We start from the raw sequence: 17,264 nt of genomic DNA, 5'->3' as shown, positions 1-17,264 counted from the left end.
CTACGCTGAACCCACAAGACAGTTAGGCTGTCCAAAAGAGGCTTCCAAAAGCAATTGATCTTTCTTGAAGACTTTCTACATGGGAAGGAAAGAGAATTTCTTAAGGAATGAGTGGACTGAACTGTTTTGTAAGATGAAATTATGAACTGCAAGTGCAAGATGGGTTAGATAGATAACGTCTGAAGAACAGATTCCACTACATTGGTATGCATTGGCATTAAGAGCATCCATTTAAAGCAAAACCCCAAGGATTATGGATTACTTCTAGATTCCAGTTCTCTGAGCTATTAGCCCACTCTTTACAAGAGAGTGCCTGTGTAGTCTGAAGATTCTCTACTGTGAGGCAAGAAGGCCAGGTAAGAGGAGGAGGTCAGGTAAGATTAAGGTAGGTGTGCAAATAATAACAAAGATGAGTCAAAGGGAACAAAACAAGCTTTTATTTTATATAAGATCAAGCCAGTAAATATAGAATTAATTAAGGCATGGAAAAAAACAGACAAAAATTCTAGAACATTCTTAGGTTGAAGTTAAGTAGTTGAATCGGTACCTCCCAGTTTAGTATTTCCTAACCATTGCGCAGATAGAAGTATTCAGTAGCAAGTATTAGCTGGACACTCTGGAAATTTATAGGCAGGTAGAGTAAGAAGCCATTTTGCTTCTGTCAGATTCCTCTCAAAGAATCACAGAATGGTAGGGGTTGGAAGGGACATTAGGGATCACCTAGTCCAACCCCCCTGCAGAAGCAGGTTCACCTAGATCAGGTCCCATAGGAACGTGTCCAGGCAGGTCTTGGAGACCTCCAAGGAAGGAGACTCCACAACCCCTCTGGGCAGCCTGTTCTACTGCTCCATCACAGTTCTGGTACTGTTATAATATCACTATAAAGAGAAGTTCCTCAGTTTGACCCATTATTTTCTTCATTTCTTAAGGTTCAGTGCTTCACAAGATTTGTTGTGTGCAAATAGAATAAACAGAATAAAATATAAAATTAGATTATGCTGACATAATGGGTCAAGTTCATATAAGCAGTGATAAGGAAGAGTGTCAAAAAAAAAGAACAATAATACCAAAAAGAAAAGTAAATCATAAGGAGGTATTTAAAAGCAGACTATCACTGAGAAAAAAAGGTTTTACTAGTTAAATGAGCTGTCTTACACAGGAAGTGAAGGTAAATACAATACATAAAATAAGGTAAAAGAAATGGAAAATGGAGAAAGCTGATGGCACTGAACATAAAGACAGTCACCACTTACAACTGACAAGGTAAACAAAATGACACAAACTATTTTAAATAAAGGCATATTAAGATGAGAAGTGACTGATACTGTTTGCAGAGCAGAAGTCTGTATTTCTACCCAGACCATAAGTTGCCCACCACGACACAATCTAGATTTCTGAGACCGCCCAGAATAATGTCTCAACACAGGCTCTGCAGTAGCTAGGTAGGGGTGATGCACAGACAGCTCCTGCAAGTCATAAACAAGGAGCTATTGGTTGTGGATGCGGCAATCAATGGCAGCCTTTCCTGTTGCAACAATAAAATAACGAGGTCTCAGTCCTGAGGGGAATTGAAAGAGGCAAGTAACATCAAATATAGATCCTGGATTTCAGGTCACATTGGCTTATTCAGAGAAGTGGTAGGTAGGATCCCACAGGAGACAGGTTCATGAAAGCTAGCAAGTCATTCAAAACAATCTCTTTCAAATGCAAGGACTGTGCATCTCAAAACTCAGGAAAACAAGGAGACCAGCTAAGTTAAACAGGGAATATAAGACTGAGCTCCAATGCAAAAAAGGCTGTACATGGGAGGTGTCAGCAGGAACAGGCTACAAACATACCCTGACATATAGGCTTGGTTTTAGAAAAAAACAAAAACTAACTAGTTACCAAGTTGGTTATTTCTAAATGTTCACACACAAATAACTTCACTTTTTCAGGACTCAAAGAGCTGGGTAAGATGCTCTATGTCACAAACACTCATTTTCAACAGCATATATAACTCCTATAACATATTCAAAGGGGAAAGAAAGTCAGCACAGTGATGAAGTTTTAAATGGATAAATAACCCAGCCTCATTATAGGATTATAGGCTATTATTAAGCATGGACAAAACAACAAACCACATCTGACCAACAACAAGCAACAAAAGGCTAACATAGACAAAACCCAGAGATTAATATAATCTATAATCGTAACACACTGATTGTATTTTTTGCATGTGACCTATTGTCATTTTAGTATCCTTTTAAAAGTCAAATGTCAGAGGTATTTTTAAGGCATTCGACTACCTTAACCATATAAATAGCTATTTTCAAGTTACTTAAGCACTTACATAATAAGGGGGTCTTCCTGCAGTCTTGAGCACAGATCTAAATATTCTACAGAACAGTTTCACCTTTCACTATAATGAAATCTACCACTGTTTTAACATCAGAAATAATGTAGCCATTTAGTTTAAGGTTTCTTTTTTTAAAGAAGTAATATTAGTTAGAACTACTGTCATAATCCATCGTTCCTTGGAATTATAATTTATATATGTAATACTTACTTTTAACGCATCTTTGACTGCAGTCTTGCCTTCCTTTCCAAGGAAAATATTATAGGGGTAAAGGCGCTCAATAACATGCTGGGCTGACATCATAGGAAAGGAATCCTAATTGAAATTCAAAGATACAAATTAAAAAATGAGTGGCTCATTCTGTGATCAGCTATTAACCTGAAAATCCTATCTAGCACTGAAACTAAAACTGTGAGGGCAACACACAAATGACCACTGCATGCAGCGTTCAATCAAATATCAAGGCATTTCTCAGGTATAGTTCATTATAATACAAATGTATGAAGCAAACCAGAAGAACTTTTTTCTTAAAAATTACTTTATTTCATATGTATGAATGGAAGCTACAGTGACTGGCTCAGATATCTAAAGACATTTAAGGTGAGGAGAGACAAATGCCACCACAGGTAACTGAGTTTCACAGTACTGTTAGAAAAGAATCAATATGACAAGAAATCTATATTACAATAACAATCTACTCATTCACAGCAATTTCTAGTATTTCCTTTTGACTGAACAGATTCCACATAACAAATCAATTCCTAGAAACTTCTGAACAGTTTCATCAAAACTGTTTGTTTTGAAATGAGTTACTAAGTGTGCTTTCACTTTCTACACAAAATTGAAAGCAACTTTTTTTAGTCTCCTTGTTACTTGTAAGTACTAGCTCCCTTGTCAGTTGCTGTCTGAAATTATCTTATTGCAGTAATAAACAAATAGAATTGCATTTATGAAAACCAAAAAAAAATGTGCATGATGATATAAAGGAGTATCTCACAATCTAAAGCAGTGTTTCAAAAACCCTAAAGTAATGCTTGATTGTTTGTTTTTAAAAAGACTTGCAATTTTTAGGGACATCAGTGAGAAGTCCACTAGTCAGTGGACTGGCACTACTTTTTAAAGCCTTCCACAAAGCAAAAGAAATAATACAATTCAAATAAAATTAACTAATTCTCAGTTATACACTGGATTTACATAGGCACTCAACTGAAAGAAGAGTTGTTTAGAATTGAAGTCAGGAGATGCATATTTTAAGAAATGTATAATTCAATTCATAATCAGTAATACTATTTACAATGTTTCATATTAAGAAAAGATCAGTAAAAATAAACCATTTAAGGCACTGTAATAAATGTACTGCTTAAAGGATCAAGGAATCCTTTATTGCATTTTAAATACACTATAATTTGTCTACATTACCTCAAATTAATCATAATTACAATGGTGTTTATGAAATGAGCCCTTTTGGAAAAGCACCCTGTAAAAACATTCTCCCTTTCAGCAGGCAGTTTTCAACCTAAGAAATGCATTTGGGACTGTGTGAATCCATGATACAAAATAAGGAGCTAGTCATTACAATGTATTCCCTCCACACGTTCAACAGCTAAATCAACCAAGCCAGGAGTAGAGTATGGCAGTGACCCAGGATGCAAAGTAAAAATGTCATAGCTAGAATCACTAACAAAAGACAGCTTTGAAAATCAAGTGATTAAAACTAATTCTAACTAAAAAAGACACTGTCATGCAATGATAACACATTCCCTAATGTAAAATAAAACATTTCCTTCACTCCATAGTCTAGATAATAGTTAAGGTTTCATTTCTTTCCATTATTCTGAAAGCCATCTGGCATTCATTTAAAAATAATTTTTCACTACAGAGCTCATGGAACAAAAAGTTGTAATTTACTTTAAAATCCAACATGTATCTCTTTCCTAAAGCCCTCCAAATACCATTTCATTTCTCTGAACCTGAATTTTAATCACTTCTTAACATATGATGTAGTACCACTAATTAAAAAAAAAAAAATGATGTCTGTAAATATCCAGCAAAACTGAAGAGACTGAGCACCACAGTAAAACAAGTCATCGTTATGTTTTAATGTATATAACCCAATATAATATGGGGAAGTAAACTGCCCCTCAGTTGTACCATAGGCAAAATGATTGCACAGGAGGCATACTGGAACTATCCTCAGTCCTTTCTACAAACACCTGCTTCTTGAAGAGAGGGTTTGAGAAGCTGTCCTTGTATTTTACCCTCCTGGGTTTGCCACATCTTACCACATGCAAAAGGTTATCAACCTCTGTCCCTTTTTATATGGATCTCATCTCCCTGACTTCCTTCAGGACGCACCTTTTGGTTTAACTTTGGCTTTTTACCATGTAATCATAAAATTCAAAGGACAAAGACTGTCAGAGAAAGGAGAAGACTGCCACAGCTTTAGTCCTCCTGATCTGCCTGATGTGCCACTGAGAACTCAGGAAGTGTACAGTTGTTATATTTGCCTATGGACTGTAGCTGTCATAAGTATTGAATCTTCAAGTGTGTACAACCTGCATCTTCAGGTAACCCTCTATGTCTATATTTATTTTAAATCAACCAGATAACTCAAAGTCTTAATGTAGGCTTCATCACATACAACTTTACCATATCCTACAACTACATTTTAATAGTTGGTTTGAATTAATTTAGGTGTCCATGGAGAGTAACATGTATCTCTGTCATGCAATCAATCTGATATATAGGCATACCATTAAATCTGAAGCACTTCTATGTGCTTTTCCAGGGGTGTTGTGGAGTCTCCTTCCTTGGAGGTCTTTAAGACCCGCCTGGACATGTTCCTATGTGACCTGATCTAGGTGACCCTGCTTCTGCAGGGAGGTTGGACTAGATGATCTCTAAAGGTCCCTTCCAACCCCTACCATTCTATGATTCTATGATTTTTAATTTCTCCCCACTAACCACCTCAGCATCATCAGGTAAACTGTAAATGCCCCTGAAGCCAAATAAGGTAATCATCTTAGCGGAATTAAAATTATTCTTTTGAGTACTAAGATACAGTTAATTAAATCACAAGTCTTGCATCATGCCACACTTTGGTATATATGCTATATAATTAGTTAAAGTGTTATCCAGAGATATCTCACTGGGGCTTTTCTTCATTTATTTTTTAAATATTCATGTTAATCTTCTTCTAACAGCACAAATATTTCAGATCTAATTTTGGGAAATTTTAAGCTCATACAGTTTCACAGTACATGTGTATGTACATACCAAAATCTGAACTGCAGCCGATAAACTGTCTAAAGGAAAATCTGGAAGTCCCAGTGTAGAAGATTCTTGAGAGCAGAGAGTTGTAGCAAAAGACAGGAGCTGAGAAATTCTGCACAGGAGAAAGTAGTTACAAAGTTTTATACATGCTGTCTATATTTAAAATACTAAAGCCTAAAAATTTAAATACAGTATAAGATGCTGAATCTATTTCTGAGTGCAAATAAGTAAGGTGTGATTGCAGCTCTGAGGCATTACAGATTCATTATATGAAGGCTGCATACGAAAAGCTGTATGAGAATACACCCACATGTATTAAAAAACTTCTGTTCTGGTCTCTATGAAGTGATAGAAGACACAAAAATAGCAAAGACTCTTGAAAGGACATTGTTTTCATTAATTCAATTTTAAATATTTTTAATTATGAAAAATTACCTCTCTGTGGAAATGTTTGATCCAATTGAATATAATAGCTGAAGATGGTCCTGAAAATAGAACATAAAATCACAGAGTAAATTAATTTTGGGATCATACTGTGGGTCGCAGCTCATGATGTATGAGGCATTTTCTATTTTTCCCCTTAATTTAGTCATGAGGAGTCTACTTGCTCCTTGACACAGAATTAATTTTACTCAATGCAAAAGAAATATATTATGAAATATTTCTTTTACGGTGATATTGTTTTACCAAAGTTATTTTTCTGCTGCAGTATTCCTTGGCAACTCTAAGCCTGTTTGCCAGAAATCTATTAGGCCCCTGCATGAAAAATACCCTTATATTTATTACCGAAGGATTCTTTTCACAGGTGAAGTAAGTAAAATAAAAGGTCAAAATATTAGCTGTACTCAGCACAGATAATCCAACTATTCTGCTAGAACACTCACCTTAAAGGGCAGATGATAAACATCTCTAGCTTGAAATCGAGAGCGAAGGGGTGGATCCAAGGGGTTACCAGAGTATTTAGGTACTGGCAGGCCCAATGCTATCACTCTAAAATCTTCACTAACCCGAACTATCTTCCATGCATCTAACTCTGATTTTGTATGATCCTAAATTAATTAAAACAAAGCAAAAAAGAAGAAAAAAAAACCATCATTAGAAGCTTACAATGACTAAGCTGCAGATGGACTAACAGCCCTCGCCTTTCAACCTAAATGTGGTAATGTTCTCATCTGTCATTCAGAGGGGATAGAAAGCATTGAATCAGTCAAATTTGTGGATAGTAAAAGCAAGTTTTTCTAAAACTTTCAATGCTTGATGAGATGCAGCTTTCAGGCCTGTAGCAAATTGACCAAAGACCCTACCAATGCTCAAAGTTGAAAACATTACAATGTTGTTTTCACAATGAACAGAAAATAAACAGACCACAGAATTTATTTCATTCTATAATATTACAAGTGGGCTACCATGAACAATGCAATTTCTTCTTTCTTAACTCTTATGACTGTAAAGGAGACTAAAATCTGTACTTAAAAGAGTTTGATTTACAAATTATGCTTTGTTATAAGCAATAATAAGAATTAGAATCCTATATGAGGATATAAAATGTTGTATTTTACTTGTCATGTAAAAGTTTCACAGCATATAAAAAAATGTAATGTTTAGTATATCTAGTTAAGTCTTCCTTGAAACCATACACAAGTACATTTCCTTCAGACCTAGATGTATGGTAATTATTCACATAGGAGAAAATTAACATTAGGTTATATAATTCAATATTCCCCAAAGAACAAAACAGCAATATTAGATTTAGTATTGTAGCAAGAGACTTATTTAATTCATATACTATTATCAGTGTGCCTGAGGCACTCATTTCAAGGCATTTTTTCATTAGAAAAGTGTTAAAAAGGAAAAAAAAGATGCTTTGTCTAATAATTGCAAACAAATCCAGTCTAAGTCTGAATTCTCATTATGAGTTTTTAAATACAAACATATTTTACAAGCTTACTTGTAAAATACAATAATAATGCTTCCAACAACCACATCTACTAATTAAATATCATTAAAATGTTTTTGGAAAAGGCATGGTTCAGAAGAATTATAACCACAGATGAGAGGCATAAGAAATAATGATACATTTTCAGAAATCCACTACAGTATTTCAGCATAGTTGGCAACCTCATACAATCAGGATCAATGACAGAAGTCTTATTGCAAATTTCCTTCCTCTGCCACATGGGTCTGAATTATATACCTAATCACAGTTAGATATGACAGACAGAAACATAAGCAAGCAGGTGTCAGACTGTTAGGAGAGACTGACAGATCTGTGATTGCAAACTACAGTACATGAAAGAGAGCACTATTGCAAGCTGTCTAATGAAATGTATTGAGGTCTTCAAAAGCCTGAAAAGTATCCACTGAAATTTAAGCAGTACAACTCGAAGTCCAAGAGGAAGAAAGTGGCCAAAGTAGCAAGGGCAACAGACACTAAAACCTCATTTCCTATCAAAAGAAACTTCTCTAACCATTTCCTGTAGTTTAGATTGGCTGTTACATATACATTTTGTACATTAAAGGCAAGACAGTACTGATGAATATGGTGTCACTTGATCTCATTTTTTTGACATTTTAAAAGTTTAGTAACAAGGCTATTGTAATGTTGAAGCATTTTCTGAACTTCAAAGAAACAATTTCAACTCAAAACTCTTTTCACAAGTATATTTTAGGTACTCTCACGTTGTGGCTTTCTCATTGTAGAAACATCCAGGCTTCATGCAAGGTTAACATGGACTACTCCTTTTCATGTGGCCACACAAACAAAGAGTTGAAAATTTTTTGTTGTCGTTACAAGCAGTAGTTTGACTTCCTACATAGCTTTCGACCTGCCTGTTTCATCCTGCATAACGTCAGAGAAAAAAACCAACGTAGAAACATTGGTGAGATTTCCCCTATTTGACTCATAAGTACTCTCCCCTTCGTAATGGTCTTCCAGCACTAACAAGGACAGGGAAAACAAAAAAAGCAAATCCAAACAGCATTTCCATACCTGCAGAAGTTTGTCATAACGCTGTGCAGACATGAGGAAACGACCATCTTCAAGCTGCATTTCCCTGTTCTCCAGCAAATTGTTTAACACTGGCAGGACATTCCGTTCAGCCTTCTCCAAACCTTCCAGCACAAGGATTCTGCCCTCAGTAGCCGCACGAACTGCACACTTTAAAGATAAATTAAAAAGTAGCATTATAACATAAAGGAAAGTTACATACCTCATTAAATTCTGCCAAAAAAGAACCCCTAGGTGCTTCCTAAACCAGTATCTATTTCTGTAAGAATTAGTATGATTCACATCAGTAGCGATCAGGAAGAATGACAGCTGACTTAATAGGGCTACACATTCACGAGCTAGACTTTCAGCTCCAAACTACTACTGACAGAAATAAGTTCCAGTATTTTGTACCGATAGAATAAGATGTAAAACCTTGCAGACATTTTAGTGTATATCCAGTATATATTAATATGTGGCACTCTTTCTTTTTCATGTTACGTAATATTTTGTATTTTCAAGAATTCTAACAATTGTGAGACAGCTATTTATACAGAAAACATACAATCAAGATGGTTTTACATGTTTACAGTTATACTGAAACATTTAGAGAAACGTCAGGTATTCCTTTAGATTCCTCTGGTTGTGTGACAGTGTAATCCAATCTCAGTACTTCACTTTAGTCTGACTAGAACAAAAGTCTACTGAAACTAAATATGAATGATAGAAAAAAAATAGTGCTATAAATAATCAGACACTAAACAATGTGATTTAAAAAGGGTTAAGAATTATATTCCCTGACTGAAAATGGTCTTCTATGAAAACAGAATAAAAATGTAGCCATCAACTTGATAACCCTTGAGAGCCTTTGGGATAGAAAGGTGGGGTTTTTTCTGTATTTCATTTTATTAGTTGTTTATATGTGGCTGTTGATTCAAGTCCATAATGTGTAGCCAAAATGTAAAACTAAACTTCAGTGTTGGTAATTTTGTGCAAATTTCTTGCAATCAATGACATTGATTACTCAGAGAAACTACACTTCATATCTAATATTCACATTTACTATCGACTAAAAGACTGAAATTCAACGCATTCTTGTCTACTTCCGATTTGCAGAAGTTTAATCAGATAATAATGGGGCAGGTTTAGGCATGGGCAACATTTAGAGGCACCAAGAGTCTTCCTTTGCATTTCTGTTATATTTTAACACAATTTTAAACACAAGCACAGTTGCAAGGGGCAAACAAATGAAATCTCTTCCCAGTCTGTCTCCTATAAACTCCTACAGAAGAACCTGTCATATAATGCTAGATAGAAATCTCTGATGAATACAATAGACATCAAAAATGGAGACAGAGACAGAAGTAATGGTGAAGTACCAGAATACAAAAATAACAAGGAAAAAAAACCCCAAAGATACGAAAGTAGATGGATAAAGGACAAAGCATAAGCATAAACTAGAAACATAGAACAGTTCAGCACAACAAATGAATTGCCCCATGGTCAAAAGTATGTAATAGAATCAGAGATCCATTTGAAAAGATAAAGACGACACTAAATGATAAGATTAATTTAGATGCTTCTTATATACAGTATAGAAGCATAAATAACTACTGGCAAATTAGTCATAACATAAGGTTTTCACACTGTTACTAAGATGTAAGTAACTCCTGTACCTAATCTGGTTTGAGGCATATATTACTCAAAAAAGGCAGTCACAAATTCTGGTACATATCTCCAGATCAAGTTTCTACTCTGAAATACATTTTATATAACATTTTAATCTATCTCTATTAATCACTATCTGAGGAATTCATAATACTCTACTGAATAAGTAATAGTCATACAATCATAGAATCATAGAATGGTAGGGGTTTGGAAGGGACCTTTAGAGATCATCTAGTCCAACCCCCTGCAGAAGCAGGTTTACCTAGATCAGGTCGCAAAATCATAGAATAGTCATAGAATCATAGAATAGTTGGGGTTGGAAGGGATGTCTAGAGATCATCTAGTCCCATCCTCCTGCTAAAGCAGGTTCACCTCAATTAGGTCACACAGGAACGTGTCCAAGTGTCCACTGTCCAGACTCCACACCCTCCCTGAGCAGCTTGTGCCAGGGCTCCCTCACCCTCAAAGTTTTCCTTTGTAATGAACTGAAACTTTCTGTTTTACAGCTTATGACCATTAACCCTAGTCCCGTGACTGAAGATAACACAAGAAAGTGCTGCCCCATTCTGCTAACTTCCACCCTTTAAATACTTGTGTCAATGAGGTTCCCTCTGGGTTCTTCCCTTCTGGGCTAAACAGCCCCAGGTCCCACAGCTTTTCCTCATAAGAAATATATTAGTCCTCAGATTATTTCTCCTCCACTGAATAACCACTTCCTTCAAAAATCAATCAGTATGTGAATTGATTTTGTTGTTGTTAAGACAGGACATCGTACTTTACTAACAGGCAATATGAAATTCCTTTCTCCTCATTCCACAAAATCTGTACAAAGGACAAATGTTATACTAACATTCTTCTCTAGGAAGGTCACTGGCCAAGTCAAAAATACGCTCCAACCTGTTTGAATAGAAAACTTAAGTCTCCAGCATCCAGTCCAATACCTGGCATGAACAAAATGCTATTTTGTCAAAACGCCGCCAGAATATGCTTTAACAAACAATTTATTTGCCAAGTTAGTTGGATTCTGCGTATTGTAAGTCTATGAAGACTTTATGACTGAATTTTACTAGTCAGAGGAAAATACACATTCTGTTCATATGGTTTCAAAATATTTTGAGTATCCATAGAATCTTGTTGACTCATGTTGAGACACGTACACTATGGATGAAAGCTTGTTGAAATAACAGGATTCCATTATCAACATAAATCTCTCTCCTGAACTTGCACATGAAAGTAATCTACTGTAAGAGTAGACAGCAAATATCAGGAAGCATATAACAATCATTAACTTCAACAAAGAAGATGCTCTCCACTAGCAGTGCAATCTTGAGAAGCAGCCTACTACACTGTACCTGCTGATCATCAGCTCACAAGGTCAAAATTTAAAACGTACAGAGATTCCTGAGCCTGAAAACTATTTGAAGTTTGTATTCAAAATTCTATTGCTCAATACAGTAATATTTCTAAGTGTATGCTACAGATGGTCTTTGCCTGCCTATATGTATCTTTTATAATCAGCTTCAGGAATGAGTGGATGCACAAACATAGTTTTTCACTTCTTAATCAAAAACACTCCTTAACAACAGTAACACCACAAGTATCTGAATGCTAATTTACTGTGATTAGCTTTCTTCCAAATTGTGCTCCTCATAGATCTCCAAAGCATATCTGATACATTGCAGAATGTTTTCCAAAGAAATTGTACTCCAAAGTACAATAAAATAAATACACAACTCATCTACCTCTCAAGTTCTTGTGTTAAATAGCATAAAGTTTGCTTTTAAGACCAAAACAGCTACATACCTCTGGCTGCATTCTGGTTGGTAATGAGTAATAGATTTTTGCAATAAACTAGGCATACTACGAGGCATCCTCTGAATCATTATTTCAGTTTTATCTGTGTTTGGATGGATTGGTATGGAAGCTAAAATGCATTTTAAAAAATCAGAAGTGTTTAAAGTGTTTAAAAACACTTCCAAGAATTCTATAATGAAAACTCAGAAATAGCTGTGCTCTCATTATCCCTGCTTCTTCTAGATTATTAACATAAACCACAGTTTAATGGGGAGGGCTTATACTGTGTAACCTTGATGATAAACCTGAGATTAAAAGTATTAAACTTTCTTCAAGACGGACAGAGTTTTGTTAAATGTTTACTTTCAGATTCATTGTAACTGCAGCAAGGAAGTATTTTGTTCATCAGAGGAGGATAAATGCTGCTGCCTCCTACCCTTGCTCTTGGGGCTCTGGAAGTATGGCAACCCGGACAACTGCTCCAGGGAATACCTGCAGCTGCTGCAAAGTGGGAACAGAAATCCTTCACACAGTTCTGCTCTCACTGTAATGGCTTTATGCAACAAACATATATCACAGAGTGATTACTCTGGTTTCATACTGCACTTAAAGCCAAAACCACCTTAGGGTCAAGAAGACCCTAAGCAGGCTTTCATTGTCTTTCCTGTAGCCAAACCATAGTGAGCTCTTCCGCTTGAGCGTGCAAAATACGCCAGCTGCAAGAAGGTGTAAACTCCAATTTTCACAAAAAAACACAGAGTATAAGCACATCAGTGAAGTTATGCAGTGTCAGAAAGGGAAGAAGGACAGAAACAAAAGTTCATTACAATGCACATACTGAAATGCACAAACACTGGAGAAAGGAGGACATTTTTAGAAAGCTAACCAAAATAGTTTGTAAAGGTACAAGAAACTTTAACAGTATAGTTTCAAATACCAGAACTGAAATGGTAGTTCCATTAGAATGACAGAATCACAGAATGGTAGGTGTTGGAAGGGACCTTTAGAGATCATCTAGTCCAACCCCCTACAGAAGCAGGTTCACCTAGATCAGGTTGCATAGGAACACATCCAGTTGGGTCTTGAAGACCTCCAAGGAAGGAGACTCCACAACCCCTCTGGGCAGCCTGTGCCAGGGCTCCATCACCCTCACAGTGAAATAGTTTTTTCTTATGTTTAAGTGGAACTTTTTTGTGTTCCAGCTTCATCCCATTATTCCTTATCCTATTGCTAGATACAATAGAAAAAAAGGGATGCCCCAAATTCCTGACACATTGATATCTTCTGAATTTCTTTCCTTGGATCAAATACAATTAATAAAATTGTTCTAATTTAAATAGTTAAAACTAGTCATCAGGTAAAAGATAGCAGGAAAAGAAATGACAGAGATGTAGAAGGGACTGTGCTATGAGCATTTACACCTCAATTTACCAGGGAAAGAATACAACATTGACCAAGATGCATAATTTATTGTAAGTAAAGCCTCATGTTACTTTTGATGCAACAGAACTAGTAAGATCATCAAAATTTTTAATATCACTTACATGGAAATATCAAATAATCTAGAAATTCAGAGACAATCCAAAGATAGATTTACAAACAGATATTGAGGGAAGTGAAGCATATAAGGCTGCCTTTTATTGGGGAATCCCCTTTGCTAGTTTTTAAACATATCTGTGGAGTGAACAGCATGTCTAATAGTATGCCTCATATCTTTCAAGATATTTGTTCAGTTTCAAGGCCTGTTAATTCCTTAGTTATTGTTTTCCCTCATGAGCTGAGCAAACAGGAAAGCTGTTGAGTGATGCTGAAATGGATGATTACTTCATGGAACGAAGTGATAACATACTTCCTTGAAAATAAAAGTATTGTCAAAAATTAAGTAGTAAGATAAAGAGCTATTAAAAGCCACGTTCAACCAGTCTCAAAGCAACAATGTCAACATTTTATAAAAACTTACTGCTACCATTTTCCTTACATATTTTTAAAATGTTGGGTTAGTTGTTTAAAATAACATGTATTTAATAAAAAACCGTTCTCCACGTATAACAATATTCACAGATAAGACTACAAACAGACCTACTATTCATCTAAAACATTTTATTTTTTGTTTAAAATTTCTCAGTTTGTAGGTGATGATGAAATACAGGTTTGCAGTTTACATTTTAGAATTTAGGCCACAAATATACTGAGTTATTCCAAATGCGGTGTTTGAGTTTTATTACAATGAATATAATAGTAACTAATGCAGTTAGTTAATTTTTTTGAAGTAACTTAAGGACTAAATAATTCAACCTTTTGTAATGGTGGTATGAGCTACATCTTCACTATTCAACCTTCCTCACCACTGAGTTAATCAAGCGTTTTATGAGTGGTTTTTACAGTTAATTTCCCCCATAAGGTTAGGAAAATTACAGGGAAGATTGTATTTAATACTGTTATTAAATCCTTTCTTACTTAAAAAGAAAAGAGACTGAGAAATCATAGTATTCACTGTTAGCACCGTGAGCCAGGCTAGTTAGACAGATTGCAGCTGTCCACTGAAGTTCTTATTTCAGTGAGGAAGAATGTTCTGAACTGGTGAGCAACTAATTCATGTCACAATACCATAGCACAGAATTAAAAGTAACTTTAAAAAACCCAACCTGAACTTACTGGAAGTTCAAATCAGAAAAAGTAGGCTAGCAAAGTTTACTCTAGGAAGTGAATCAACGTATGATAAGATCATAAATATGTTAATGTGACAAGAACTGGAACAGTCTTTCATTGCATAGCCATTTATTTTAGCTTCCTCAAGTCATTCAGCTTCCTCCATATTTTTTTCCCCTTTTTTGAACTACCACAACAGTCAAGGGGCTTTACAACATTGCCTGCAAACTGTATTTACAACAGATTATATTTACACCAGGTATATTAGTACAAAAAAACCCATTTACATCAGGTTCATGACACCTTTTGCATCTTGGGTAGGAGTGAGCACTCTTAAGTTTCTGAACAGATTTACCTGTGCGATATCTACAAAGAAGCCTAGAGGCTTTTACCTTCATTATGCAACTCTTCTGGATAAGAATAAGAGGGCTATTTAAATTTGTCTTCCATAAGTAGCAGTACAGAAAGGAAATTAAGTACTTGACAGATATCTAAAAATGATGAAGTTATTTATCACTTGTAAATCACTGATTCAGAGCATCATCTGTCAAGTCCATATTGCCTACGAATGCTGTGACCTCACATACTACAAAGTATTGTCCTTTCCCACGTGGTAGGAAATACTACCTGAAAATAAAGTGGAATATATATGCAACATACACAAACATAAGAAAAAATAAACCACCCTTTTGATTTGATATAGAAGGAATTAGGAACACTGTCCTAATATTCTTCATGTTGCCTTACAGACATTGATCTATATGCCCCCTATATCAAAACAAGATACCAGAGTCTGAACCACTAACCTAACACATCCAGTTAAACGTTAACACTTTTAGAAACATAACAGAAGTACTGAAAATGAATAAAACAAAATCCCTTCTACAAGTTCAGAGGCTACTATATAGGGGTCCTTGTCATGCATTTTCTTTTGAGATACAAGATATATCATGTCAACATGCATAGAGAAAAACTTCACCCAAATACTCTTGGCTTCTAAATAACATTTCCCTCTTTCTGTGCAACATTATACACAAGATAAAATTTAATAGTAACTTCAGTATTTGTGGAGCACAGCATTATTTGCCTCTTCTTTCTGTAGATTTTGCTATCTATCTGCCTGTACCAGATTGGCAAATATCGCAGTGACAGTCAACTAACTAATACTTTCTGACAATGCCTTTGCTGTGGCTAACTTAGCAGATCATCACAAATCCACTGTCAAGGTAATAATAAGTCACAGAATTACACAACTTGCAGTCGCTGGTTAATTTTTTTTTTAAAGCTGAATTATTTTTACCTATCTCTTGAATAGGGTATAGAAAGAATTTTTATATATATACACAAACATAAATACTTACATATGTACTACAAATATGACTATAATTTAATTCAATTAATCTCATGTCTTCTTTTATAATTCTCTTTCTAGTCTTTTTTGATTAAAAGAAATCAAGCTCGAGTCTGTGTAGTGCTGCTCCAGGGGACTTCATGTCATGTTTATTTTACAGACAGGATAGTTTAAGCTGTCATTTCTGTTACTCTGGGTGTTTAATTGATTACTACACGAAGTCTCTCAAGCCACGGTAGAAGATAATTTTTCTGGAATCTTGACAATCAATTTCACATTGTATCACTGTATGATGTATCAAATCTAATGCCTTCATTTTTGACAATATAATGGGCTGAGATATTAGAATCCCAACCAGTTCAATGAAGCTATGAAGAGTTATAGAAACAAAAAAAAACACACTGCAAGATAATCTCTTCTATCAATAACAGCAAAATTTTAATCTGCCATTTAAAGTACTAGAAAGTAATTTTAACTGATTAATTGATACACAACAGAGTTAACCCATGCAATAAATTACAGAATAAAAACAGCAGGTCAAGGGAGGTTCTTCTCCCTCTCTACTCTGCCCTAGTGAGGCCTCATCTGGAGTCCTGTGTCCAGTTCTGGGCTCCCAAGCTCAAGAGGGACAGAGAACTTCTGGAGAGAGTCCAGTGCAGGGCCACCAAGATGATCAGGGGACTGGAACATCTTTCATATGAGGAAAGGCTGCGGAAACTGGGGCTGTTTGGTCTGGAGAAGAGGAGATTGAGGGGTGAAATTATTAACATTTATAAATATCTAAAGGGTGGGTGTCAGGAGGTTGGGACATCCCTTTTTTCTATGGTATCTAGCAACAGGACAAGGGGTAATGGGATGAAGCTGGAACACAAAAAGTTTCACTTAAACATAAGAAAAAACTATTTCACTGTTCAGGTGAGGGAGCCCTGGCACAGGCTGCCCAGAGGGGTTGTGGAGTCTCCTTCCTTGGAGGTCTTCAAGACCCGCTTGGACATGTTCCGATGTGACTTGATCTAGGTGACCCAGCTTCTGCAGGGGGGTTGGACTAGATGATCTCTAAAGGTCCCTTCCAGCCCCTACCATTCTATGATTCTATGAAAACCAAGAGGTTACTTAATTGTCCCAATAACAGTAATGATGACATTTTTGAGTCTTTTAGCAGTGAACAGTCAAAACTCAAAATTCAAGTTCCAAGGTAAAGATAA

The 17,264-nt window shown here is 35.7% G+C and overlaps 1 protein-coding gene across 2 annotated transcripts in view; it reads right to left on the bottom strand.

Moving 5' to 3' along the window:
* VWA8 (von Willebrand factor A domain containing 8) overlaps positions 1-17,264 on the bottom strand; it is a 182,687-nt gene that overhangs the window by 139,895 nt on the left and 25,528 nt on the right. For both annotated transcript variants that reach the window (XM_061995180.1, XM_061995190.1), the window contains exons 5-9: positions 8,601-8,768; positions 6,496-6,660; positions 6,047-6,096; positions 5,615-5,723; positions 2,549-2,653 (exon numbers count right to left, since the gene is read on the bottom strand). In XM_061995180.1, the coding sequence (XP_061851164.1) occupies positions 2,549-2,653; positions 5,615-5,723; positions 6,047-6,096; positions 6,496-6,660; positions 8,601-8,768 (597 nt within the window). The remainder of the gene's footprint in view (positions 1-2,548; positions 2,654-5,614; positions 5,724-6,046; positions 6,097-6,495; positions 6,661-8,600; positions 8,769-17,264) is intronic.

This window comes from Colius striatus, chromosome 1, assembly GCF_028858725.1.
Source record: "Colius striatus isolate bColStr4 chromosome 1, bColStr4.1.hap1, whole genome shotgun sequence".
Taxonomy (NCBI): Eukaryota; Metazoa; Chordata; class Aves; order Coliiformes; family Coliidae; genus Colius; species Colius striatus.
Note: the sequence above shows the minus strand (reverse complement) of the source record. Positions and strands in the feature narration are given on the sequence as shown.